At 49.8% G+C, this 27,262-nt stretch overlaps 1 protein-coding gene across 1 annotated transcript in view; it reads left to right on the top strand.

The window, feature by feature from the left end:
- The window catches only part of Cdyl2 (chromodomain Y like 2), a 162,483-nt gene that overhangs the window by 119,016 nt on the left and 16,205 nt on the right, over positions 1–27,262 (top strand). Inside the window, exons 3-4 of the mRNA XM_046434719.2 lie at positions 15,181–15,398; positions 24,867–25,039. Of these exons, the coding sequence (XP_046290675.1) occupies positions 15,181–15,398; positions 24,867–25,039 (391 nt within the window). The remainder of the gene's footprint in view (positions 1–15,180; positions 15,399–24,866; positions 25,040–27,262) is intronic.

The following is a 27,262-nucleotide window of genomic DNA, read 5'->3' as shown; positions in this document are numbered from 1 at the left end:
GGGGGAAAGGGTGGCAAGAACGCACCTGGCACTTGCATCTTTTTATGGGTCTGGGAGGGGCCCCTTCCCAGCTCTTTCCTCGTGCTGCTTTGGCCTCTCGTCCCCTCTACCTTTTGGTCGGGGTCAGGGACTTCCGTAGGTCCTCTGTTCTAGGTCTAGCCTTTGTTCGTTCACTCACCAAACAAGGGCCTGAGCCCTCCCCTGTGCTGCTCCATGGGCAGGAGCAGCGACTACAGCCTTGGCCTTCAAGAATCCATCCGGGGACGAGGAGGGAGCCAGACATTCAGGAGAAGCCAAATCGAGATACGTGAGGTGTGCTTGGGAATTATCCTGGGGTGTGATTTCCTGCCCAGTCCAATAGGGTGGCCCCCAGCCACGGGTGGCTAAAGTTAAGTTTCACTTAATGAAAGTTAAAGAATCTAAAACTTTGAATAGCTGTCTGTGGCTACTGGATTCGGCTGTCCAGCTGCCGAACATTTCCATGATTGCAGGTTCAGGCCACATCTGTTTCTGCACCTCAGGGACCGAGCACATCACAGGCGCTCAGGGAATAGGTGGCAGGAGGATGGAGGACAGTGCCGTGTGGCTGTGGGTGCAGCTTGGACACAGCCGGGGGTGGGGGGAGGGACATGACGCCCTAGGAAGATGTCCAGAGGTCACTGGAGCTGCATGGGGAAGGACGAGCTCTCCGACAGGTTGTGGGGGGGGGGCAGGTGTTCCCTCCGAAGGAGAAATCCCCCCCCCCCCCCGTGTCCCTGAAGTTCTCTGTGTCCTCGTGGCTGGAGCCACACAGGTGCTACTATGTCCTCGCACTCTCCTCGGCATGGCCCAGGGGTGAGATCTCACTTGGCTGCTGGGAGGCTGAGTGCCAGGTGTGACACCCGCACAGGCTGGTCCCCTGGGTGTGAGAGCAGGCCAACTGCAGAAGGGCACGCGTTTCCACGCCTTTCCCTGAGCGCTGGACCTGCAGCAGACACCTCATGGTCTGAGAATGAGGTGGACATGGAACGCACCCCCGTGTCGGGTCGGTGCTTATGAACTTGGTGATGATGCATGTGGCTGCTGAGTGGCCCCCTCCTTGTTGGTTGGCCCCTTCATGACCTCAGTGAACAGTTTGGGGGACATGTGCTGTCGGCTGGGCCCTGGGCTCAGTGCTGCAGACACACAGGAGAGTGAGTCCCAGGCTTGTTCCCCAAGAGCCCGCAGTCTGGTGGGGATGTCTGGCAGGTGACGAAAACACAACAGACTGAGCTCTGCTTGGGGACAGCATTGCACGAAGCAGGGAACAGTTGTAGTGCCTGGTTCCTTCCTGCTTTGTTCAGCAGAGCCTGGGCTGTTGGGAGGAACCGTTGGACATCCCTTGGAGGCAGTGCCAGGCGGAGGCCTGGGCCAGGGTGAGGTTTCAGAGTCCTGGTGCTTGAGTCCAGCATACCGCCCCTGATCTACCAGATGCCGCATTCCTACCTCTGTGTGGCAACCTGCGCATGGACAGAGCGTGCCATTGCTCCTTGTCCTGGCTGCCTCTGCCATCCTCCATGAGCTGGGCAGCGTTGCTCCCTTGTCGTGGGCCGAGTTGAGATGGCTTCTTGTGTCTTTCCCAGTCATTCCTTGGGGGAACCCGCCAAGATCTTTATTCTTTTGTCCAATCTTATTATCTTTGTCTTCAAAATATGAATGTCCTCTGATCACAGGTTAATATGATTGTTGATTTATTTGAATTATTTCTATTTTTCATTTCCTTTTAATTTTTTTCTCTGCTCTTCTCACCCTGTCCCTTGACCTATCAAGATTTTTATTGGGGGCTGGGGAAATGGCTCAGTTGGTAGAGTGCTTGCCTCACATGCACAAGGCCCTGGGTTCGATCCCCAGCACCACAAAAAAAAAAAAAAAAAAAGAAAAAAGATTTTTATTGCATTGATACATTTTATATATATTTTCTCCCCCTCTACTGACTTAGAAGCCAGCTGTAGATTGTATTTATATTTTTAAATTTTGGCACACATATCTACCTAGGATTTTTTTCTAACAAATGGGATATCTTCCTACTAAATATAGGAAGGTACCTCTCATGAGCTTGAAATTGCATTAGTATATCCTGTCTAAATCTTATTATTGTTTTATATATATACTAAATGTTGTTATAGACCAAAGATCATTATTTTTATAGCTAATAATTACATTTACTGAAAAAAAAATTTATCTACTTTGTTTTCTTTCCCCCAGGTCTTTTTCTGAATTAACTTCTTGATTTGCTAAAGTTTCTCTGAATATTTATTTCAGAGTCTGTGGTAGATAACCTCTCTTATTGTATGAGTATCTGAAAATGCCCGTTTGTTGTAGTCTTCTGAATGCTATTTTAGCTGGGTATAAATGGTTAATGGTTATTTTCTCTTGTCATTTTGATGATAGTAGCTTATTTTTTTAAAGCCTCCTATTGTTGCTGTTATGAATGTGTCATTCTCTTTGAATAATGTCATTTTTCTGTGTATGCTATTTTTTTTTTACAAACTTCTTTACCTATGAACCTTCTTTAATTTCATTATTATTTGTCTTTTTTACCCTGCTTGGTACTCAGAGTGCTCTGTCAAACTAATAACTTTTTTTAGGTTCTAGAAAATATTCTGCTATTAACTTTTTGAGTATTTCTGTCTTAGGATTATTCCTTGAATAAAATTTTGATTTGGATCTTATTTTCAGGTTAGTTTTGTTTACATTATATTTAACTCTTTATTTTGAAGTGGTTTCATGCTTACTGAGCATCATGAAGTACCCCTATTCAAAATAAACTGGGTTTTAAAAAACTTTTTATTTGTTCTTTCTAGTCATATCTGACAGTGGAATGTGCTTTGACATATCATATACCTACATGGAGTATGACTTCCCATTTTTGTGGTTGTACCAGAGTTACACTGGTCGTGGATTCAGATATGAACTTGGGAAAGTTATATACTATTCATTCTACTTCTTTCCTAGTCCCATCCTCGCTCCTACCGACCCTCAATTTGATCCCAGTATCACATACCAGATAAAAGCCTCCCCCCATTGTGAGTCAGCATCCACATATCAGAGAGAACATGTGGCCTTTGGTTTTTTGGGACTGGCTTATTTCACTTAACATGGTATTCTCAGTTCCATCCACTTACTGGAAAATGCCATAATTTCATTCTTATTTTGGCTGAGTAATATTCCATTATGTTTATATAACACATTTTCTTTATCTATTCATCTGTTGAAGGGCATCTAGGTTGGTTCCATAGTTTAGATATTGTGAATTGAGATGCTATAAACATTGATGTGGCTGTGTCACTGTAGTATGCCGAATTAAAGTCCTTTGTGTATATGCTGAGGAGTGGGATAAAGGGTCAAATGGTGGTTCCATTCCAAGTTTTCTAAGAAATCTCCATACTGCTTTCCAGATTGGTTGCATCAGTTTGCAGTTCCACCAGCAATTTATGTGTGTATCTTTCTCCCCACATCCTCACCAATGTTATTGTTACTTGTATTATTGATAATTGCCATTCTGACTGGAGTGAGATGAGTCAATGTAGTTTTAATTTGCATTTCTGTAATTGCTAGTGATGTTGAATATTTTTTCATGTATTTGTTGACCGGATCATATTTCTTCTTCTGTGAAGTGTCTGTTCAGTTCCTTTGTTTTATGGGTGTTAAGTTTCTTGAGTTCTTTATATATCCAGAGATTAATGATCTATCTGGTGTGCAGGTGGCAAAGATTTTCTCCCAGTCTGTAGGATCTCTCCATACTTTTGATTGTTTCCTTTGCCGTGAAGAAGCTTTTTGGTTTGACACCACCTCATTTTTTGATTTTTGATTTTACTTCTTGTGCTTTAGGAGTCTTGTTGAGGAAGTCAGTTCCTAAGCTGACACGATGGAGAATTGGGCCTCTTTTTTTCTTCTATTAGGTATAGGGTCTCTGTTCTAGTGCCTAAGTCCTTGATCCACTTTGATTTTTGTGCAGGGTGAGAGATATTTTCATTCTGCTACGTATGGATTTCCAGTTTCCCCAGCACCATTTGTTGAAGAGACTGTCTTTTCTCCAACGTATGTGTTTATGGTCCTTTGTCTAGTACGAGATAACTGTATTTATGTGGATTTGTCTCTGTGTCATCTGTTCTGTACCATTGGTCTTCATGTCTGTTTTGGTGCCAGTACCATGCCAGTTTTGTTACTGTAGCTCTGTAGTATAGTTTAAGATCTGGTATTGTGATGCCTCCTGCTTTACTTTTCTTGCTTGGAATGACTTTGGCTATTCTGGGTCTCTTATTTTTCCAAATGAATTTAATGACTGCTTTTTCTATTTCTATGAAGAATGAAATTGGAACTTTAATAGAATTGCATTGAATCTGTATAGCACTTTAGTTAGTATGGCCATTTTGACAATATTAATTCTGCCTATGCAAGAGCATGGGAGATCTTTCCATTTTCTAAGGTCTTTTTCTTTCTTAAGTATTCTGTAGTTTTCATGGTAGAGGTCTTTCACTTCTTTTGTTGGATTGATTCCCACCAATTTTTTTTTGAGGCTATTGTGAATGGGATAATTTTCCTAATTTCTCTTTCAGTTGATTCATCACTTATGTATAGGAATGCAATTGATTTATGGGTGTTAAATGTATATCCTGCTACTTTGCCATCCAATTCACTGGCTTAATCATTTTGCCATGTTTGTTGTCTTTCTCTTTGTGTGTACCTACATGTACATAGATAATTATAGAGAGAGAGACCTACACATATACAAAAGATTATATGAATGATATACAAATTATTATTTTATGAACTATCTGATGATAGATTTCATATATTATCCCTCTTTTCCCCCTTAATATTGAGTGTGGATATTTTTAAGAAAATAATGTTCTGCAGTGAACACAGTGCAGTTGTGAATTCTGGATATTTCACATTGCTGCAATATTGATCTCATCTATATAGTCCATGTTCTAATTTTCCCGAGTACCCCTGGGTGTCTTAGGTAGTGATGGTGCCTTCTTGTCTGTCTGGTCGACTTGTCCCTGGAGTGGCTCCTCCGTTGTGCATTTTCTTTAATGGCTTTCCTTTTTGAAGAATATACACCAGTTATTTCACTGAGTGTTGCTCAGTTTGGTTTCTTCAAGATCAGATGTAGGTTATGCGTCTCCAGTGAAATATTTGATGTCTTCAGTGTTGTTCTTTATCCCTCACCCAGCCTGTCCGTGTACCACCCACCGCATCCGTCCGTCCATCCATTATGAGTCATCTCTGTCATCGCCATTTATTTCATGCGATTGTTTAGAATCCATGATTGTTGCTGCTTATTTTCATGTTCAGATTCGCCGAGGTTTGGCTGCCAGGAGGAGTGTCCTTAAGAGCCGCCTCATTGGTCCTTTTCCCTGTCTGGTTATTCTTTGGAGGAGCTCCTTCCTTCCAGGCACAGTAAGATGTTCTAGACCAACCTGTGCCTTGTCTGTCTGGCCCTAAGGCAGCCCGCTCTCTCCTCTGGTTTCCGGGGATCATTATTGAGAAAACCAACATGTGGGATCCAGGTGTGCTGATCCTACGGGGTTTCATTTCTTCTAAGCCCTCCCAGCAGCAGACTGAAGAGAGGTGCATCTCCGTCCAGGAGTTTGTACAGATGCTGCAGCTCCATCCCCGCCCCACCGGATTCTTCTTGTCTTCCTCCATCCTACCTTCATATGTCCCTTCTTTCATTATTTGTTATTGCAAATACTGGAAACTGCCTAAATGTGCAACCACAGATTTGTGGAATAAATTAAAGTGTGTCCAGATAGTAGAGTATTATGCACCTCTAAGAAAGGAAGAGAACTATCTTTATGAAATAATAGGGGGTAATTTCCAAACATATTTTCAGTGAAGAAAGGAAAGGCTAAAAATATTCTGTTTCTCCACCTCATGTATTTACTTATTTCTCAGCCTATACTAGTCCTAAAATAATTTTAGAATTGCTCCACTCTTACTACTCTGAAAAGCAAGCCCACTAAGAAAAGTTCAAGATTTATTCAATGGCTTATACTCATAATAGTGCATCCAAAAGTTATCTGTGTTAATTCTGTTCCCACCTCAGAGTGGCTATATTATTCATTTGAAATATGATTACATTTATTTCTTTATATTTAATTTATTTTCCTCCGTCTTCATTGATTTTATTTTATACCTTAATGCATTTTAACATACTTCCCCAAAATCAAAAAGATCTATTCAACAAAGTGCCACACCTTCCCCACCTCTCCTCTGGTCTCCTGTCAACCACATGTCAATAACCAATGCCATTGTTTTCTGATTTATTTTTCCTGTGTTTATTTTTGTAAAAGTAAGCAGATTTATCTGTGTTCATTTCCCATCCTTCTTATACTAAAGACAAAATATTTGTGGCGTTTCTTTTCTTCACTTGAAAATATGTTTGGAAATTATTCCCTGTTAGTTCATAGAGATGGTTCTCTTCCTCTTTTTATAGGTTCATACTGTATGTTCCACTATGTGGACACACATTAGTTTATTCCACCAATCTGTGCTTGGATATTTAGGTAGTTTCCAGTATTTGCAATAACAAATAATGCTGTAAACAATAATCTCATGCATGTACGTTTTTGCTCACTTGGAGGTAGCATGTTTGTGGTGAGTTTATTGACTAGTAGAGAAAGTGCAGAGACAATTCTGTCAGCTCTTGCCGGTTTTTCTTCAGAGGGTACTGCTTTTCACCCCACTCACTATCTGGAGACTACCTGACTCCCTGAATGCTCTCGAGCAGAGGATGATGTCAAGAGGTAGAGTTTTCAGTGCAGTTTTAATTCTTCATTTCTTTTATTACAAATTTTAATTTGCATTACTCCTTTGAGTGAAGTTGAAGTTTTTTTGATTTTTTATATTCAAGGACCATATTGATGTAATGTTTGTGGATTGTTTGTGTCTTTTGTTTGAGGGCTTTTTGGTCTTTTCATCTCCAGTGTGTGAAAGCTCTTTACGATCCGGGGATGTTAGTCCTTAATTTGTGATACACAGTATTTTTCCCTCTTTGATTTTTAATTAGTTCTTTCTCCTGCTCACTGTCTTTATTTCCTTTATTTCTGCTTTTGTTGGAGAGATTCTTGTTTATTTAAATGCATCTTTCTTGTGTCTAGCACTTTGAGCATTCAGAATACTCCCCAAGTCCTTGACGGGGTGCAGCCCCCCCCAATCTCGGATCGCTCGGCTGGTGCTAGGCAATTGGGGCCTGGAGGGGTGGGAGGGGCCCGCTCATCCCTTGGCCAACAGCCCGGAGCCTGGGCCCCCTCCCGTCCTGCAGTGCTACAGGGAAGACACTCAGTCCTGTCCCTTCCTCAGCCCCCGCTGCCCCCTCCCTGCGCCTGGCCTTGGTGGCTGTGCCTGAGGATGCTCTGCCTCTTGTGCCCAGAGGTGATGATCTCCTCTGGGAGCCAGCCTCCCTCCTCGGCTCTCTCCGCCCTCCGTGTGGGAGCACAGTGGGTGGAAGACTCCTCGTACTTTGAAGAGAGGCCTGGAGGGAAGCGGGGAGGAGGCTGGCGTGGTGGGATTCCAACCCTGGACACGCGGCCTGCGTCTCCTTTCCCGTACTTGCCGACAGTCCTCCAGGCAGGAATGGCGCCTCCCGTTCCTCAGGTGGGACAGTAGAGCCCCCCAGGTTGCCCAGCCCTGCAGCCCTCGAGAGGGAATGTGGGGTTTGCATTGCAGGTGGTGCTGGTGCCCCTCCATTGGGCTTCCTGGACTCCTCAGGGGCGGGGACGCCCATCTTCAGGCTGGGCTTTGCGGGGGACTGCGAGGCAGGGTGGGGGGCTGCTGGCTAGCTTGTCTTGGCATCCCTCCTTGCCACCTCTCAGCAGCGTGGGGGTTCCTAGCATGAGCAGAGTCACCCTGCTGTCAGCTCTTCGATTGAACAAGTTCAAAACAGCCCTGCAGAGTGGGTCCTGTGAACTGCAGGTGAGGACGTGGGGCTCGGTGGCCTCCCGATTCCTCCCAGGTAGCAAGCTCAGGGCTGGGGTTCCCATGGGTGTGACCGCAGAGCCTGCACCTGGCACTTCCAGGATGTTCTGTCCCAAGGCGCCTCGCTGCCAGCTTGGTGCAGTCTCAGAGGCACGAGGCCCGGTGGCGGGGGGGGGCCTCTTGACGGCACATGGGGCTGCAGTCTGCAGGACACATTCCCCTGCATCTGCAGGACACATTTCCCTGCATCTCCTGGACACATTCCCCTGCATCTCCTGGAGGAGGTTTCTAAGTCATGAGTGGCTTGGCCACATGACGGGGTCCAAGCACCCAGAAGGCTCTTTGCCCTTCTTGGCCCAGCATCCTCCCAAGGTGACATCAGCCTACGAGCTCAGAGTCCTGAAGGAATGGCAGGTCTGCTGTCCTTGGATGGTTTTGTGGGTTACTGGGTCAGGGGATCCCAGGACCCTCGTCTCTGGGGACTACTTCACCCTGTGCTCCAATGGGAAGGTCATGGACTTTGATAAGTAGGGTCTACTTGTCAAATACACCTTGGGTTTTTTTTTTTTTAATTTTTATTTATTTATTTATTTATTTATTTTTTGAGATTGAACTCAGGGGCACTCAACCACTGAGCCACATCCCCAGCTCCATTTTGTATTTTATTCAGAGACAGGTCTCACTGAGTTACTGAGTGCCTCACTTTTGCTGAGTCTGTCTTTGAACTTGGCGTCCTCCTGCCTCAGCCTCCAGAGCCTCTGGGATTACAGGCGTGTGCCACTGTGCCCAGCTATAACCTTTTTTTTTTTTAATATTTTTTTTAGTTGTGGGTGGACACAATATCTTAACTCTTTTATTTGTTTGTTTTTATGTGGTGCTGAGGACCAGACGCAGTGCCTCACATGTGCAAAGCAAGGTCTCTATAAGAGCCCTAGCCCAGCCCACCTGTCGTGTTCTGATCTGTGATTTTAGGTGTTAGTCACTGTTCACCCCCATGCCCACCGGAGCAGGCTGACCAGGGCAGCAGCCTTTCCCTCTCGGTGCTGGAACCCCACCACCTGGAGGGCAGCTGGCCCGTAGTTAGATTTCAAACGAATGGATACGATGGACGGCCAGCCTCAGTCCTCCTCCCATTCAGAAGCTGTGCGGCACCCAGTGAGTTGTTCGCTTGTTTTATCTGTGAAGTGGACCCACAGTGGCCGCTCCACAGGACTGTTGAGTGCTGCAGAGCTGCTCAGAACAGGGTGCCCGAGTCTCCTTCCCTCACGTGGTGACACTGTGGGTCAGCTGGGAGGCAGCCTCTCCGGCCTGGAAGTAGAGAGGTTCCACGCTCCGAGCTCTGACTTCTTGGCAGGTCCAGGTGGCCTTGGGCAGCTCTCTCACGGAACCACTGCAAACAGGGCCGTGGCACGGTTCTGCCCAGGCTGCTGCGGAGACTGTGCCCAGTGGGGTCAGGAAGCCCTGCCCTGTCACCCAGGGTCCAAAGTTCACCCTGAAGAGACTGCTCCCTGGACAGGAGCCTTTTAATTAAACACAGTGTTCACTCCTGAAGTCCCCTACTGTCCCCCCGGGTGGCAGGAGCTGCATCTTGATTTGACAAAGCCCAGTTGCTTTGAGTAATGGAAAAGTACAAAATGAGGTGGCTTCACAGAAGCTGCGGGGACGCGGCACCTCTGCTGTGCCCTGCAGCGCTGGTGCCCACAGGGTCTATGTGGTCTGAGGCAGCTCACCTCCTGGGGACAGTCCCGCAAGGGGCCCAGTGCCCAGCGCCCAGCAGTGCCCAGCGCCCAGCAGTGCCTGTGACGCCAAGACCCCCAGTGCCAATTCACAGTCTGAGCCCTGTTGCTTCTCAGCCCTTTGGCTAAAAGCAAGTGAGGAGAAGCCTCTGGGCCCACCCAGAGGGTGACTTGGGGCTCTGGGTCTGGACAGCACCTCCCATGGCTTCCAGGTGCCTGAGGTATTGTGAGGAGTAGGGTGTGGGTGTCCCGGGGCTGTTCCCTGAAGACCCGACGTTGTTTAGAGAAAGACTCACACTAGCTGCAGGTACTGCCAGACCCTGTGCTTAGTGGGCCGTGATGGTGAGAGAGCAAATCAGAGCCCCCACTGACTCACTGTAGACTGCATGTGGGTTTGTTAAACACGGCAGCCTATTTGATCCTCCACCTTGAGGATCAGAACACGGAGCCCGCCCCTGGAGCCTGGGTCTGGCACTCAGCTGCTGCTTGTGGGTGACTTCTTTCCCATCCCAGCCACAGAGAGCACATAGGAAGGGCTCCTCTGAGCTTCCTCACACCCTCCCCGCAGTCTGCAAGGCCTGGAGAGGTCACGTCCCCCTACAGGAAGCAGTCCCCGGCTCCCACCTGGCAGGAAGGCTGACACATCAGTGAGATTTTCAGATCTTCCTCAGCACACAGGGCTAGAGGAAAACTGCCACACCTGGCCCCAGAGTGGCTCCTGGTGACAGTGATGGTGGCGGAAGAATCCCTGGGCTGTCTGGAGCCTGGTTCTTAGTGCCTGGCCCTAGGGCTGCCCAAGCATCGAGGGTGACCCTGACGCACACCAAGTGTCAGAACCGCTGGGGAAGTTCTCAAGCCTGCCAGAATTACCCGGGAAGTGCTGCTCTGTAATGAGCTTAATTTGGAAAATATACCCTTTAAGATAAACTCTACTTTTTAAATAGTTTTAGAATTACAGAAAGATTGGAGAGCTGGCTGAGTTCCTGTGCCCCCACCGGGCCTCTGTTTGCATCTTACCATCTTAGCCTGGCACCGTGGCCAAGGAGCAGGAATAGCAAACTTGTCGGTAGGAGCCACCTGCACTTCCTAGAGCCTCCACTCTGGAGCTGAGGCTGTCCCAGAACCCCGTCCAGTGTGCTGGGTACCGTGCACGCAGGTGTCGCGTCCCCGTGAACTTCCTGGCTCTGACGTTCTCACACGGTTCTTCTTGATGGCCTGAGGGGCTTGAGGAGGGCTGCCCAGGCATCCATCGGGTGTCCCTCCACTGGGGTTTGTGTGATGGTTTTCTGGCCTGGTGTCCCTCTCGGTGTTGCGGGGGTGGTTTTGTTGTTTGAGTCTTGCTTCTGCTCTGGCACTGTGTCTTGGGTGCTTCCTGCTCTGGCCCTGGAGCCAGCCACTTTGCCAGGGTGCCCTGGGGGGGGAGCCCAGCTTGGAGGCCCACTTGTGCCGTCGAGGTTGGGATGTCACTGGTTCTGGGCCCTCCACTGAGAGTGAGGGGGTGCAGTGTGGCCATACGCTCACGTACAGGTGGTTGTGTGCACGACCTCCCTTCCTGAGTTACTCTAGTTTGCTCGCGACATCTGCCACTCTCACCCAGTGCCCTGTGGATCATTCTGGCCTCCTGCTTTGCTTCTTTGTGAACTCCACCCTGGTGAAGACCTTGTTCCCCCATCTGCAGTTCATTAGCTGAACTGTCCGGTCGTCGTCTACCTGGACCAGTAGGATGGGAATCGTGAACCCTGGCCTCTGGCAGCGGCCGTATGGGTTGGAGTACGGGGCTCATCTGGAGGCTCATTTCCCCTTCGTCTTGTGGGCTCCACTCATTCCTCAGGCCGCCAGTGTCAGCACCTTGCTCCCCAGCCTCCAGCGAGGTGGTTTCACACATACACAGCACAGCTGGGTTCTCTGCCACGTTCTGCGTTCTCTGCAGGATCCCGCAGCCTCCTAAGTGACATTGCAAATGTGTATGCTTGAAGTTTGCGCTCGGGCTACAAAGTTTTTGGTTTTTGGCAAACACCTTCTGTCTGGTGGTCTCCATTTCAGTGTCATCCAGAATTTTTTCCCTGCTCTAAAAATCCCCTCTGCTTTACCCACTCAACCCTCCCCTTGTTCTGAACCGCTAGCAACCACTGATCTTTTTGCAGATTTACAGTTTCATCATTCCTAGAACACCATTCAGTTGGAGTTTCAGACTGACTTCTTTTACCTGGATGTACATTGAAAATTCACTCATCATATTGTGGCTTGCTGGCCGATTTCTTTTTGTCACGGAGTGCTTTTCCATTATATTTGCATATTCTCTCCCCTATTAAAGGACATATTGGTTACTTGCAGTCTGGGGTGGTTGTGAATAAAGCTGCATTTTTTTGGTTGGTTTTGTTACTGTTTCGTGGCTGTAAGATTCCCAAACATCTGGGCCCATGAATATCTACAAGTGGTGATTGCTGTGTCCTGTGCTGAGGCTGCGTTCAGCCTTTCAAGAGAAGACCCAACCTCTTAACATAGGGCTCTCCCATTTCGTGTTCCCGTCGGCAGTGAGGTGACTCCCTGTGGCTCTCTGTCCCCATTCGCACTTGGTACTGTTAGTCTTTTGGATGCTGGCTAACCTGGGGTACATGTAGGGGTCTCCCAGCTGACCTGGTGTACACATGGGGGGTCTCCCAGCTGACCTGCTGTAGGCGTGGGGGGTCTCCTGGCTGACCTGGTGTATGTGTGTGGGGGGGTCTCCCGGCTGACCTGGTGTACGCATAGGGGGGTCTCCCGGCTGACCTGGGGTACACATAGGGGGTCTCCCGGCTGACCTGGGGTATGCGCAGGTCCTCTGGCTGACATTTCTTTGCCTTAATTCCCTCATGACTGGATGGTGCCTGCTGCGCGGCCTGCCTGCCACCTGCCTGGCTCCTCTGGCGGCGCCGCAGACCTTTTGCCCATTGGTCAGTGGGTTGTTAGTTTTCTTACTGTTGCTTTTTAAGAGTCCTTTGACATTTTTGGATACAAAAATGTGTCAGGTCCATATTTGCAAAATAATTCCACTCAGTAACAGACTTTAGCAATGATCTTCCAGGAACTGGCATTTTTAATTTTAACGCTCAACTTATGAATTTCTTATTTCATGGAACTTGTGTTTGTTCCTGTATCTAAAAACTCACTGCCAAACCCAAAGTTGCTTGGGTTTCATCCTTTTACCTTCTCAGAGTTTACAGTTTTTCATTACACTTATGTCTGGGGTCCAGGTTGAGAAAGGCGTCAAGTCCTGTTAAGGTCATTTTCTTCTTTTGCAAACGCACACCCATCAGTTTTAGTACCATTTGTTGGAAAAGTCTGTCCTTTCTGCACTAAAGCGTCTTCGCTCCTGCATCAGGATCGCCCCCCTGCCTTGGCCTGGGCCTGTTTCTAGGGTCTCTGTCCTGGTGGGTTGGTCCCCACTCCATCCTCTCTCCTGTGCTGCACTGTGGCTTTGTGTTAACTCTCCACAGTGGGTTGTGAGAATCCTCCAGCTTCGTTCTAACTCTTCAGTATTGTCTTGGTTATTCCAGATCTTCTCCCTTCCTAAATATCATTTAGGACTAGTTTGACAATACGTATAGAGTAGCTTATGGGATTTTGACTGGGATTGCATTGAACCTATAGATCAAGTGGGGCAGAACTGACATCTTAAAATTTGGGGTACTCACATTCATGGACACAGAATATCCCTGGATTTATTTAGATCTTCTTTGATTTTTCTTTTTAGAGTTTTGTAGTTTTCCACCTATAGTTCTTGTACATATTTTATTACATTTGTACCTAAATATTTCATATTCTGGGTGCTGTTGTAAATAACACTGTTTTTTAAATGTCAAGTTCCAGTTGTTCTTTGCTAGCATGTGGAAAAGTAACGACTTGCACATTAACCTTCTATGTCAGGACCCTTCTGAATTTGCCTGTTGGTTCCAGGAATGGTGGTGATTGGGGTTCCCCCCCTTTTATTCTTTGGTACTTTCTACATAAACAGTCTTGCCATTTGCAAATGAAAGTCATTTCGTTTCTGCCTTCTTGATCCTATAATGTTTCACTTCCTTTTTTTGGTCCTGTGCACTAGCCAGGACTTCCAAGGTGATGTTGAGAGAGGACATTCTCTCCTAGCTTCCCACCTTAAGGAGGAGGCCCATAGTTTCCCACAACTGGGTGTGGTGCCAGCAGGAGGAGTTTTATAAGCGGGGAAGCACCTTGTATTGGATTTGGTCAGATGTGTTTTTTTGCATCAGTCGATGCAATGATATAATTTTTCTTCTTTAGCCCTCTGATGTGGTAGACTGTGTAGGTTGATGTCCAACTGTTGATCCAGCTTGCGTACACCTTGCTAGCATTGGTTTGCTGATATTTTGTGGGACCCTTTCGCATCCGTGTTCATGAGACACATTGGTCCGTGGTCGTTTTCTCAGGACATCTTCATCTGGTTTTGGTAGTGGACTAGTGGCAGCCCCGGGGATGAGTTGGGAAGTGTTCCTTGGATTCTGTGTTCTGGAATGGACCATGGAGGATTGGTATGATTTCCTCCATAAATGTCTGAAGGACTCACTTGGGCTAGTGCACTCTCCTTTAGAAGATGACTGATGGCTTCAGTTTATTTAATAAAGTCCTGTTGAAACCATGTGCTTCCCCTCGTGTGTATGTTGGGAGTTTGTGTCTTTCGAGGAGTTGGTGCATCTCATCTAACCCGTGGAATGCATGGGTGGAAGTTCACGGTATTTCTCATGTTATCCTCTTAATTCCTTGGGATCAACAGTCACCTCTCTCTCTCTCTCCTTCTTCCCCTTGATTGGGAAGTGTTTTAAAAATACTCTTTGAGCCTCTTCCCATGTGGGCTTCGGGTGGAGGTTTGGGGTGGGCCTGGATTGCTCTCCCGGGATGCCCCAGAGCTCCTTGCAGCTCCTAGATAGCCTGGGGACTCTCACATCCACGTCCTGCCCTTTGCTGTTTGCTTTCAGACTTTCATCCAGGGCACTCTGGCTGTTTGTGAAGTGCACAGCCGCTGTGTTGATTCAGAAGAGGAGAGGGCAGACGTGAGGACCCTGCCTGCCTGGCCCTCCCCCTCCTCAGCTCAGGGCAGCCCCCGGGAAGCACTGGGGCCTCAAGACCCCATTCCTGGCTCTCTATCGAAGGGCATAAAGCTCAGGACATAGCTCAGGTTGGACCAAGTCCGGCAGCTTGTGTTGTTCCTGTTCTCACCTTTGTCAGAGGTGTCCATCCTTGGACAGGGCTACCTTCCCAGTGGCCAGTGGGTTCCCTGTTGCTCACTGGCCGGCGTGCTAAAGAGGGGCTCAGGACCATGCAGCTGGATCCTGCTCTGAATTTGGAGAGACAGCATTTAGCCCCAGTCTCTACTCCCAGAACAGAGCGTGCACAAGTGTCCCAGGTGCGGCTGGCCTCTCCACAGAAAACCCAGGTGCTCTCTGCTCGCACTCCTGGGGGATTGTGGTTGACGTCAGTTTCTCACTTTGTGCTTCTGATTTGGAAGGTTCTGCACTGACCAACGGGGGGCTGAGCCTGCACAGCCCCATGAAGAGGAAGCTGGAGACAGAAAAGGATTATGTCTTTGACAAGAGGCTCAGGTACAGTGTCCGGCAGAACGAGAGCAACTGTCGGTTTCGAGACATCGTGGTGCGGAAGGAGGAGGGCTTCACACACATCCTGTTATCCAGCCAGACCTCAGACAACAACGCGCTGACCCCGGAGGTAAGGGCCGTGGCTGGAGGGGTGGGCAGGCGGGGACGTCATTCCAGACCTCCTTTCCCATCCTCGCAGTACCCTGTGGGAACAGGGTGGGGGTTGCCACAGAGTGGGCCTTGGGGGACATGGCTGAGGGGTGGCCACTCACCAAGCTGGCATTGCTTGGTGGATTCAGTACCCTCAGGGAGCCCTGGAAGTGGAATGGGGTGTGGTGCTGTGTCCTCAACCCTGTGGTCACATGTCTTATCCTTATGATTTACAGAGACTGTGGTTCTTTTGTGGGACTGTGGGCCTAAGAGTCTGGGGTGATTGACAGACTGTGAGAGAGGAGCCAGCTGATGCTGTGGGCTGTGGGGCAACCCTTGGTAAAGGCTGGCTTCCCTTTTACTAGGCCTGGAGTTTGGGGGTCTCTCCTCCTCCACCTTTAGCAGAAGCATCCCCAGGTCCTCTCCCCTGTAGACCTCTGTGTGGGATCACAGGAGTCCAGAGGGCGGGCTTTACCCATTGGGGCTTTGCATTGTTCATACCCCCAAAACCCTGTTATTTTAAGCTCATCATGAAGCATCCGCATGAGACCAGTTCTTGGATTTTTTTACTACTTTTTAAAAGCATACTTTAAAAGACACAGCGTTTTCCTTCTAGAAATCGATAGAGCAGACACATGCCAGTTCCTTCCCTCTTCGGTGCCGCTTCGTGTTTTCCACTCACCCCTGAAATCGAAGACCACCTGTGCTTGACTGATCTGAGGTGCACGGGTCCTCACCTGCTGAGCCATGGGTGTGGTTAATCAGGAATTCCATTCCTCCTCAGCACTGGCCGTTTCAGATGGCAGGGAAGGGGCAAGAGCTGTCGATCCCATAATTTCCGGGCTCTCACCCGCAGTGGATGGCCTCTGGGTGAGCTGGCCAACTGGGTAAAGTTGCCAGAGGAGGTTCTGGAGTCTGATAGGCCTGAGTTTGAATCTACTCCACCAGCTTGCCACTGTGTTACCTTGGGAAGTTGTTCTGCCTCTCTGAACCTCCTCATTCATGGAAGTCCCCCAGGACCTTCCTTGTGAGCTTAGAGATGACGTGTGCAAAGAGGCTCCTGGTACATGGGGGTATCCAGCAAATGCTCCAGTTCTCGTTAAGATAAAACAGAGGCCACTGACTGGTCATCAGCAGGATCCACTTGCTCATTAGTAGAGAACCTGGAAGGAGACCACTGTCACCGTCACAGTTGAAATTCTTTTCCTAGCTGTATGTCTGATATCAGGTGAAATTCATGCATTACTGGACGTGTTAACAAGATTTTGAGGCAACCCATCTTTGAAATCTGGTCAGAACCTTCTGTGACCACACAACCTTGCATTCCGTGTGTGTGCAAAACCAGCACCACGTGGACCATGCCACCATCTGCTGCCGGTGGGAGAAGTAGCTGGGCTTACTGGCACCGCAGCCGAGCAGCCGCTGAGGGCCTTGATGGTCGAGCACAGTGAAGTGAGTCCTGGGGAAACAGCTTCCTAGGCAGCCTGTGGGAGCAGGGTGAGCCAGCGCAGTCTTTTCAAAGCAGTCCTTCCAAGGAATTTACACTTTTATGTCCTTGAGGTTGTAGGGTGGAATCTGGTCAGTTCTTAAGAAGCCACAAAAGCTTTTTTCCCGTTGTCCCAGTGTGAAGTTCTGGCTTCTTTCTTCAGCAACCACACTTTCTTGACCATATTTTAACTACTTCCTTCCTGGTTAAACTACAGCTCAAATTTTTCTGCTGTCCTTTGTTTTCCTAATTCTCACTGCATATGTGTGTTATGGTTCAAATATGAGATATCCCCCAGAAGCACCTGTCGACACAGGAACATTCAGAGGAAAAATGATTGGGTTATGAGAGCTGTCACCTAATCAATCCATCCCAGTCTGAATGGGCTGCAGTAGGTGATAACTGTAGGCAGGTGGGGCATGGCTGGAGGACATGGGTCACTGGGGGTGTGACCTGGAAGGGTGTGTTTTCCCTGTGGCCCCTTCCACCCCACCATGAGCTGAGCAGCTTTCCTTTATTGGTCCCTTCCCCCAAGATGTGCTGCCTCACCTTGGGCCAAGAACATTGGAAGTAGCCGTCTGTGGACCGAGACCTCTGAAACCACAAGCTCCAAATAAACTTTCCCTCCTCTGAGATATTCTTGTCAGGTATTTTGGTCACTGTGATAGAAAAGCTGACTAAAATCATCTGACTAAAAGCAGCCAACAAGACCCATGCCACAGTCTGAATGTTGTGCTGCTGTGAAATTTTCTCCACCAGATTGATTCATCCACCATATTTAAACTCAGCCTCCACACAAAGTCTCAGGGCATGGACAAAATATAGACAAGCACCTTACTGGAACTAACGTGTGTGGCCTCTTAGCAATTTCCAGTGGAGTCCTGATTTCCATCTGAAACCTCATCAGCATGATCTTTTTTGTCCATATTCCTGTGAGCATTCTGGTCTCCATTGCCTGATAAGCTCTGCTTACAACATTCTTAGCTTTTGTCTAGCCTGCTTCCCCAAACATTTCTAAGCTTATCTCCTAAACCAACTCCAAAGGCTTCTGAACCACATGGTCAGGTATGCTAACAACAGTGACCCCACTGCTTGGTACCAATTATCTGTGTCTCTCAGCTTTCTGTCACTGTGACAGAATACCTGAGAAAAACAACTTAAAAGAAGGAAGATTTTTTTTTTAGTGCTGAGTAATATTCCATTGTGTATAAATGCCACATGGCATTTGCAGGCAAATGGATGGCATTAGAGCAGATTAAGTGGCTAAGTGAAGTTAGCCAGTCCCTAAAAAACAAATACTGAATGTCTTCTTTGATATAAGGGGGGTGACTCAAAATGGGATAGGGAGGAAGAGTATGAGAAGAAGACTACCACTAAATAGGGAAGAGAGGTGGGAGGGAAAAAGAGGGAGAAGGGGAGTTGCCTGGAAGATGGAAGGAGAGCCTCATTGTTATACAGAAATCATGTATGATGTTGTGATGAGAAAAAGAAAAAAAATGTGTCACGTTGGATTGGATAGAGAGAAAGGATGGGAGAGGAGGGGAGGAGGAGGGAGGATAGGAAGGGCAGCAGAATAGAATAGACCTCATGATTGATGTATGTACATTCCATGTATGTACTATATGTCAAAATGCATTCTGCTGTCATGTACGACTAAATAAATAAATAAATAAATAAATAAATAAATAAATCACGTGAATCAAAAAAAAAAAGAAGAAGGAAGGTTTATTTGGGTTCTGTTTCAGAGGCTCTGCACTGTTTCTGCGTCTGTGGTGAGGCAGAGCGTCATGGCAGAAGGATGTGGTAGAGGAAAGATGTTTGTCTCGTGGCATCTAGAAACAGAGATAGAGAGCAAGAAAAGGTCCAGAGACAAAATATATCCTTCAAAGGCATGCCGGCAGTGACCCACCTCTTCCAACAAGGCCCCGCCTCCTGAAGTTTCTATCACATCCCAGTAGTGACACCGCCAGGGACCAAGCCTTTCACACGTGAGCCTTTGAGGGAGATTTCAGCTCCAAACTGTAACAGGGTAAAAACTGCACATTCTTTTAATTCAATAAGCACTTGTTAAATCCCATCATGTGAAGGGTTCTGAACTAAGGGCCGTGAGGTATATATAGACGAGTGAAGCACCATTATAGCTTTTATGGGATTGTGTCAGTTACCCTAAACTCCCCACCTGAAAACAGTGCATTTATTATCTCACATTTCTGTGGGTTGGGAATCTGGGTGTGGCTTAGCTGGGTGCCTCGGGCTCCCAGTCCCCCACAGGTGGTAGTAAAGGTGTTGGCTGGGGTCGTAGTCTCATTGGAGATCACCAATGTGTCTTTTTGACAAGCCTCAGTCTTCACTGACCAGAGACATCTGTTCCCTGCCTTGTAGGCCCCAGGGTTGCTCCTGGTATGGAAGCCCACTTCCTCCAGAGCCAGTGCTCCAAAAGAGACAGCAAGAGAAGGTGGCCCAGACAGAGCTGTGGTCTTTTGGTCACCTCACCCTCTCTTGAAAGTGACATCCCATTGCTTTGGAATAGAAGCAGATTGCGAGGTCTGGTCCTCACTCAAGGGTAGGGGATTGCATAGGGCGTGAAGACCAGGCGAGGGGTCCATGAGGCCCATCTCAGATGTGGACCATCACAGGGGTCTCGGTCACACAGAAAGCAGAGAAGGCGAGAATGTGCACATTCTGCAGGGGCTCATGAGAGACTGTAGCTAGCTGGGGATTTGGGGAGGTCCCTCGTGGCGGCTTGCTTTTGAGATGGTCCTGGGGTGACTGGATCCTCGGCAGAAGGAACCCTGGTTCTACCCCTGTACTCGGTGTCTGGTTCCAAACCCATGGCTGATCTGAAGCTGGAAGTCATGCCGGGGAAGTGGGCTCTCTCTGCAGACGCTCACAGCAGGTGCAGGCGGCACCTAAGAAGGGCAGAGCATGGACAGGAAATGCAGAGGAGACGTTTAGGACTTCCAAGTACAAGGCCATCCACGACCATCGTCCAGTCACACAGCGGAGGCTCTGAGGGGACCGACAGTGACCTTGGAGGAGCACGCTCCACAGGAGCAGCACATTGTGCATCAGAAGGCAAAGGAGTGGAGGAATTCTAGAACACTTCACTTTAAACACAGCAGTTACTCTATAAAATTTGGAGTCCTTCAAGAAAGTGGAACGTCAGCCATGGGTCCACGTTGAGTTCTCAGCACAAGAAGAGCAAAGGGAAGGTGCGCTAATGAGGCGCAACTGCTGGTCTCGTACTCCGTCGTGTCAGTAAAACACACACCACTTTCAGTTAATTCATAAGGACGCAGCTGTTTTGCCTTGTTTTTACAGACTGACTGGTAAGTGTGGCCCTAGCAGAGGTCCCTCTGAGTCACGATGGAATTGCAGTCCATAGCTTTGCAGCAGGGTTTTCCTGTATTGGCCTCTGAGAAAAACTGAGTTCATACGTAGGTGAGAGCGTGCCTATTTCTGGAGGCAGATGGATTAAAGGAACTGCAAGAGAGTGGCCTGCTTACTTTTTTGATGTTCAAAATGAACATCTGTGGCTTACACCCTATTAGCAAGGAATGTGCTCCTCCTGTCCTTCCAGCGGAGCTGGGGCCTGGAGAGTCTTGATTCAGATTGCTACCTGGCCCTACCTTTCTCATTAAAATACATCCATTTAAGTCATCCCTATCTTTCCCATTAAAATACAGCCATTTAAGTCATCCCTGTCTTTCCCATTAAAATACAGCCATTTAAGGGTGTGGGTCTGAATTTGGATTATAGTCCTGCTCTTAGTGCTGGTGTGCCTTGGACAATTTTCTTCACCTCTCTGAATCTTCATTGCCTCACCTGCGAGATTGAGATGCTGTTTTCTACCTTGCAGAATTTGCTTGTGATACTGTATCAGGTGGCAATTTCCTGATGCAGTTCCTGGAATTCTAGGTGCTTAATAAGTGGGGTTCCTTTAAAAGTACAATTTAAAAAACAAAGCTCTCAGAGTATCACCCCAAGACCCTCCAGTCGCGCCTGTTGAATGATTACTAATGACCCCAGGAAAGCCTGTCCCATGCTGTTTTCCCTGAGACGGGAAGCTCATGCAGGTGAGCTCCGTGGCTTGATTCCTGTTGCCACTTAGAGTTTCTCCTTCCCTAACTTCCCGAACTCCTTCCTCAACTGAGTGACTGAGATTTCTTCAGTTTATCCCCCTTCACTGTAATTCCATTATCTAAAAATTCTCTACACACATAGTGACATCGAGATGGGATCACCCCTCCACACCACTCTTAAGCATCGACCTCGGCACCCCCTCCCTGGACATTCCCTGGTTTCTCACACAGTAGCATTGCCGCCACCTCGAGTTAATCCGTATCAGTGTTGTGATTGTCACTGGGACGGTGGAAGGTGGTTGGGGTTGGCGGCAGGGCCTTCAGTGCTTGGTTGCTGTCAAGCCGCTGGTGAGGCAGCCTTGACCGTGGTGAGGAGCACGCGGCAGAAGAAGCCCGTTGGCTTCAAGGCACTCAGGAAGCAAAAAGAGAAAAGAAGGGGCCAGGGTCACACTGTCCCCTCCCCGCCCAGGGACACAACCTCCTTCCACTAGGCCCCACCTCCTAAGGATTCCGCCACCTCCCGGGGAGCCAGCCTGTAACTCTGGAGCCTCTGGGGACGGCCCAGATCCAAGCTGCAGCATGGCTCTGTGTGGGTTCCCACGTGGGTTTCTTTGCTGTTCTGCACGTCAGCGTTTCTTTCGGCACCTACTTTTCCTCTTGAAGGACATCCCTTACAGTTTGGGGTGTGTGGTGTGTGTGTCTCAGAGGCGAAGCCTTGGACTGAAACGGCCTCCTCCTCACCCCTGCCCTTGAGTGGCGCTGGCGCTGGGTGGAGAGCCTGACGGACGTTCTTTCTGTGCACCTTCAAAATGACGCTGTGTGACCTCCCTGGACTTGGGCCTCCTGTCCAACGTTGGCCCTGGGGAGGGAGGGAAGCTCTCTTACCTATGGATACACGAAAGCTTCGTTTTGTCTGCGATGTCATGAAGACCCACTCTCCCTTCATCGTTCTTTCTTCTGCTTAACTTTCCGCAGCTCCTGAATTTCAGAATTGAGGTCTGTGTCCGGTAGACTGATACCGTTTCCCCAGAAATGCCCAGTCCTCACGCCCTGGGCCTTCGGTTACATGGCGGGGAATCAAGGTCTCAGAGGGAACTGAGGCTGCTCATCAGCTGCACTGAGCTGAAGGGAGCAGGATTACCTGGATTTCCTGGAGGGCCCAGTGCCATCGAGGGCCCTTCACTGTACAAGAGGGAGGCAGAGGAGCCGCTCTCCCAGAAGTGCCAGGAGGGAACGTGAGCAGGACCCTGCTGCCCGTGGCTGGCTCTGGGGAAGAGGCAGGGCCTGAGCCAGTGCAGCCGCCTCTGGTTGCTGGAGAAGGCAGGGAAACGGACCCTCCCGCCAGCCTCTGGGCGGGAGTGCAGCGGTGCCGGGGTTTGCTCCCGCTTTTCTTCTTTGGATCCTGCCTCTGCCCTGTCCTCTGTGACCTCCTGAGAGAACCCTGCAGCCTGGTCTCAAGTCTCCTGGGCCTGTCACGCTGGGCGTGACCCTCCCGTGACGTCTTGCCCCTGGCTCCTGTGCTCTAGGCGCTGGATGGTGACGTCAGGTCTCGGGTCACTTGCCCTCCCTTCACTCCTTCAGTTTGTCACTGTGAGAAGCTTTTACTCCTTAAAGCTGGTTTCCCACGATCTTCTCTTCCTTCTCTGTGGTTCTCGTGTGTCCTTCCTCTCCCTTCTTATTTCCAGTGTTTTCAGTTGTCGTCTCTTTTAGGTCGCTGTCACTTACAGTCGTCTTCCCGTCCGCAGAGTGCAGACTTGTGTGCTGTGGGATCCGGGGTCGTGAGCTCAGCCTCGGCAGGGACTGTTTTCCTGGGACAGTCCTCATGCAGTCCCGGTCTCTGTTCTCTCCAGAGGACTCTGACATTCGTTTTGATGGGATACCTCAGCGTTGTCGCCAGCCGAGTCCAGTTTCATGTTAATTTTTCTGAGGTGGAGATCTCCCTCCTGTGTGCATATGATAACTCAGCACTTCAGATCCACATGCAGAGCAGGCTTGGAGTTTCAGTTTCTCATGGGAGATTTTTCCTATAGCCGAGATGAATTATTTGTTTGAGCCACGTCTTTGACTGTGGGGAGGGGAACAGGTGGCAGAGAGGCTGTGCTGGTTAGTGGTGGAGTGGATCAGCACAGCTGTCTGTCTCCACATCTAGGACTCTAGCAGCCTGGCCACACGACCGTGTGAACTCACCCCAAACTCCTGGGTGCCCAAGAAGAATGGTGTATGTGGGGTGGACACGTCTGCTGCAGGAGTGGGACTGGAAGGAGTCAGAAAGTGTGAAGGGCTGCTGGGGTCAGTTGACCCAGAGTCCAGACTCTGAGTCTCGGATGACGCTCTGGCCTCTGTGGCCAGCATGCATGTGGCAGGGGTCAGCTTCCGAGTCTGGCTGCACCATAAGCTCTGCTCTCCCCTGTGCTCTGCAGAGCTCATACCCGACTGCTCCAAAAGCCAGACGGCTGTTCCTTGGAGGGCGTTAGCCAGAGGGCCAAAGTCAGCTTTTTCACTGGTGTGACTAAAAGACCCGACCAGAATGATTTTAGAGGAGGAAAAGTTTATTTAGGGACTCACAGTTTCAGGAGTGTCTATTCATAGACAGTCGGCTCCATTCCTTGGGGCTCGAGGTGAGGCAGAACGTCATGGTGGAAGAGGGTGGTGCAGGGAAGTCGCTCACATGATGATCAGGAAGCAGAGAGACTGCGCTTACCAGATCCCAAATATATACCCCAAAGACATGCCCCCAAATCCCACCTCCTCCAGCCACACCCTACCACCTTCAGTTATCACTCAGTTATCCCCATCAGGGGATTATTTCACTGAGTGGGTCGAGCTTTCATGACCCAGGTATCTCTCCTCTAAACCTTCTTGCATTGTCTCACACATGAGCTCTTGGGGACACCTCACATCCAGACCGCGATGACAGTTGCCTCGAGAGGCAGCCTCACCTGTGTTCAGGGCTTCCTGATGTGCGAGAGCAACCTGGATCTTTTTCTTTGGGGGTTGGAGGAAGGTGCTGTGCGAGAATTGCTATGTAATGAAGCAAGCAATGATTGAGTGCCCCCAGTATGCCAGGTATCATACTAGGCTCTGAGAATATGGTGGGAGTGAGCGAGCCGTCATTCTTGTCCGTATTAAAATCACAGCCTAGCTGGGCAAGCAGTACCCCTTTAGTGGCATGAAGGGGAGGAACGGAAGGCTCTTGGTCTAGAATTCACCATCCCTCCTAGGAATGGAGCCTGCAGGTGGCCAGAGCATCTTCTGCTTCCTTCAGTCCTCACTCTGGTCCTTGAAAGTGGGTGCTGTGGTCCTCCCCATGGAAGAGGAACCAAGTGCTCTCAGTGTGTCTCAGGTCACGTCCCTGGGACATGGCAGAGCCACGGCTCCCAACAGGTTTTCTTACTCTGTAGGACTTGAACCCAGGTCTAGCTCTGATGCCAAAGCCTGTTTGCCATGAGCCACCAACAGGCACTGTGAGGGTCTGGGCTGAACTCAGGACGGACAAGAGTCCAACTGAACTGAGCCGTGGAGAGAGGCTGCCGACCTCACCTGGGCTGCAGGCAGCTATTTTTCCACACCTGTAAACGGCTCAACTAGCAAATGGCACAAGAGGATTTGTAGAGATTTACCAGGGATTGCCCGGCACCCGGCCCGTCTCCCCGGTCTGAGCCAGTGACCACAGGCTCCTTATTAACTCCTCTGCGTGCTTCAGGAACGGTGTCGGGAGGCTTGGGTCTGATAAGCATTCCCTTCCTCGGTGTGGGCGCTTGCTTGTGTTCAGGGCAGACTCCCTGCACTGGCAGAGCAGTTTGCTCACCTCTGGCCTCAGGGCCTGGCGTCCGGCTTCCAGGGCAGACGCTCATCCCTGCCCCTTCACCTCTGCCCGCAGATCATGAAGGAGGTCCGGCGAGCACTGTGCAACGCGGCCACGGACGACAGCAAGCTGCTGCTGCTCAGCGCGGTGGGGAGCGTGTTCTGCAGTGGCCTGGACTACTCCTACCTGATTGGCCGGCTGTCCAGTGACCGGCGGAAGGAGAGCACTCGAATTGCAGAAGCCATCAGGTAAGTTCTGCTCCTGTTGGGACACATCGGGGTTCTAAGGTTTCCCCATTTAGCAGACAAAAAAGTACAGGTTGCCCAGTTAAATTTGATTGTCAAACAGTGGAACATATTTTTAGCATAAGTTTGTGCCAATGCAATGTTTGGGATCTACTCATGTTTAAAATGATTAGTTATTTATCTGAAATTTGGGTTTTAATGGGCTATTTTGGTTTTATGTGCAGCCCTAGTCCTGCCTTGCTCTCCAGGTCAGATCCCACTCTTATTAGTCTTTTGATCAGAAGGAGACTTTTTCCCGACTGAGGCCCGTGTCGGCTGATGCCCATGTGTTGGGCACTCTCCTCCTCCTGGAGGTCCCTGCTTTGCTTGTCTGGACGTTCCTGGGTCCTGGACCTGAAATGGCTGGTTGTCAGGGTGGAGGCAGGTGCTCTGGGCAGCTGAGCATCCTTAGACCCTGTGGAGTGGAGCGTTCCCCTCTCTGTTGCCTTTGGGTAAAGTTGGGGTCCTGGTATGACATCGGTGTCCCCTTTGAGACACAAAGTTTGCTCATTTCCCCATTCTTTATAAATGTGTCCAAAGCCAGTGAGGTGACTTCTAGCCAGGCCACTGAGCTGGTTACAGCCATCCTTCGGCGTCCACTCCAGCAAGGGCTGATGTGCTCGCTGCTGTACCTGGCTCAGGGAAGCAGACCAGAGACACAGTTTAGTAATGTCCCCTGGTCTCCTCAGAAGGGACACTTACTTCATCCTCAGCCTAGGCTGTACGTGGGGGATTTTCCGGCCTCCAGCCTCACTGCAGTCTGGCCACGTCACACAGCAGGCGACACTGGAGCGCCTGTGCCTGTGTTCCTCGTTCCCGCGTCCCTCTCCAGGGAGCGCCTGCTGGTGCCCTTGCTCAGAGCGCCACGTGCTTCCTGTTGCAGAATGCTTTCCAGAGGGCACGGGAAGCCTGGTCACCAGCTCTGTGCTGCCCCCAGGCCTGCAAAGCACAGCCCAGCCCCAGTCACAGGCAGTGTGTTCTCTGCTTGGACTCAGTACTGGCTTCTCCTGAGTTGAGGGGACCGGCAGCTTCCCCATGATATTTCCCGCCTCGGTAGTGGCCAACAGAACCCACTTCAGGGGACCCAGCGCTCCCCCTGCCAGCCTGGCTCAGTCTTGGTCTGGGTGTGTTGCCATCAAGGCCCCCGCTGGATCTCCAGACGCCTGGGTGCACCTGCGTGACCTTGTCCCTGGCTGTCACTCCACTCACACTCTGCTCAGAGCAGGCAAACCTCGTGCAGCCCCCCAAACATACACCCACATTCAGTCCAAATCCCGGACTCTGCACATGTGACTTTACTTGCAAAAAGGGTCTTTGCAGAAGTTCTCAGTCCTGAGATGAGGTCCTCCTGGAATAGAGTGGATCCACACCCAAAGAGAATGCCCTTAGGAGAGGAGACAGAGTGAGCAGGAGGAGGTGGCCTAAGGCAGAGAGGGAGGGAGGGAGGCATTGCCAGCCAAGGAACTCAGGTGGCCCGTGCCACAGGAGCAGCCAGCCTGCCCACCCCAGGCTTGGGACTTGGGTCTCCACAAGGAGGGGAGAGTGGTTTCTGTTGTTTGGAGCCTGCGTGTGGTGGCCATGACAGCAGCCCTGGGAGACGGCTGCTCCTGGGGAAATTGTCACATCTCAGAATGTCCCGCCCATCACCTGGGTTCTCCTCTCAGGCAAGCTCCATGCCGACCTCCACTCTGGCACCCTAAAGGCCACTCCTTCCAGGGCGCCCTGTTTATCTGCTGGTGGGGTCTATTAGCAGGGCATCCCTGACAGCTGTCGCACAGTGGCCTCTGTCAGTCGTGGGTGGATGTGATGAGGTTGTCCAGTGGGGTTGTGGGGTGGTGCCAGGGCACATGGGAACAGGGACTTGCAGCAGTGTCACTGTGGGCAGGAAACCCAAACAGAAACAGGGGCCCCAGGAGGCTGGAGCCCCCACATGCTCGCCCACCCCTGCAGCTTTTCACCACCAGTGAGGACAGTGGCCTCTCCCCAGCCTCCCCCTGCATCTGCCTCTAGATCTGTTAAGGCTGAGGGGTGTGGTCCTGCCTCCTGTTCCCCATAGCCTCCCCTTCAGGGTCACAGGACTGACATCCACACCCTTCTAGAGAGTTGGGAACCCAATCTAGGGAGGTGGCGGTGTCAGGGGCAAAAAGGGATGAGAGACATCAGCCATAGGAAGCTGCAGTGGAGACG

Source organism: Marmota monax, unplaced genomic scaffold, assembly GCF_021218885.2.
Source record: "Marmota monax isolate L192 unplaced genomic scaffold, Marmota_monax_Labrador192_F-V1.1 WCK01_AAM20220418_F8-fsc00024, whole genome shotgun sequence".
Classification (NCBI taxonomy): domain Eukaryota; kingdom Metazoa; phylum Chordata; class Mammalia; order Rodentia; family Sciuridae; genus Marmota; species Marmota monax.
Note: the sequence above shows the minus strand (reverse complement) of the source record. Positions and strands in the feature narration are given on the sequence as shown.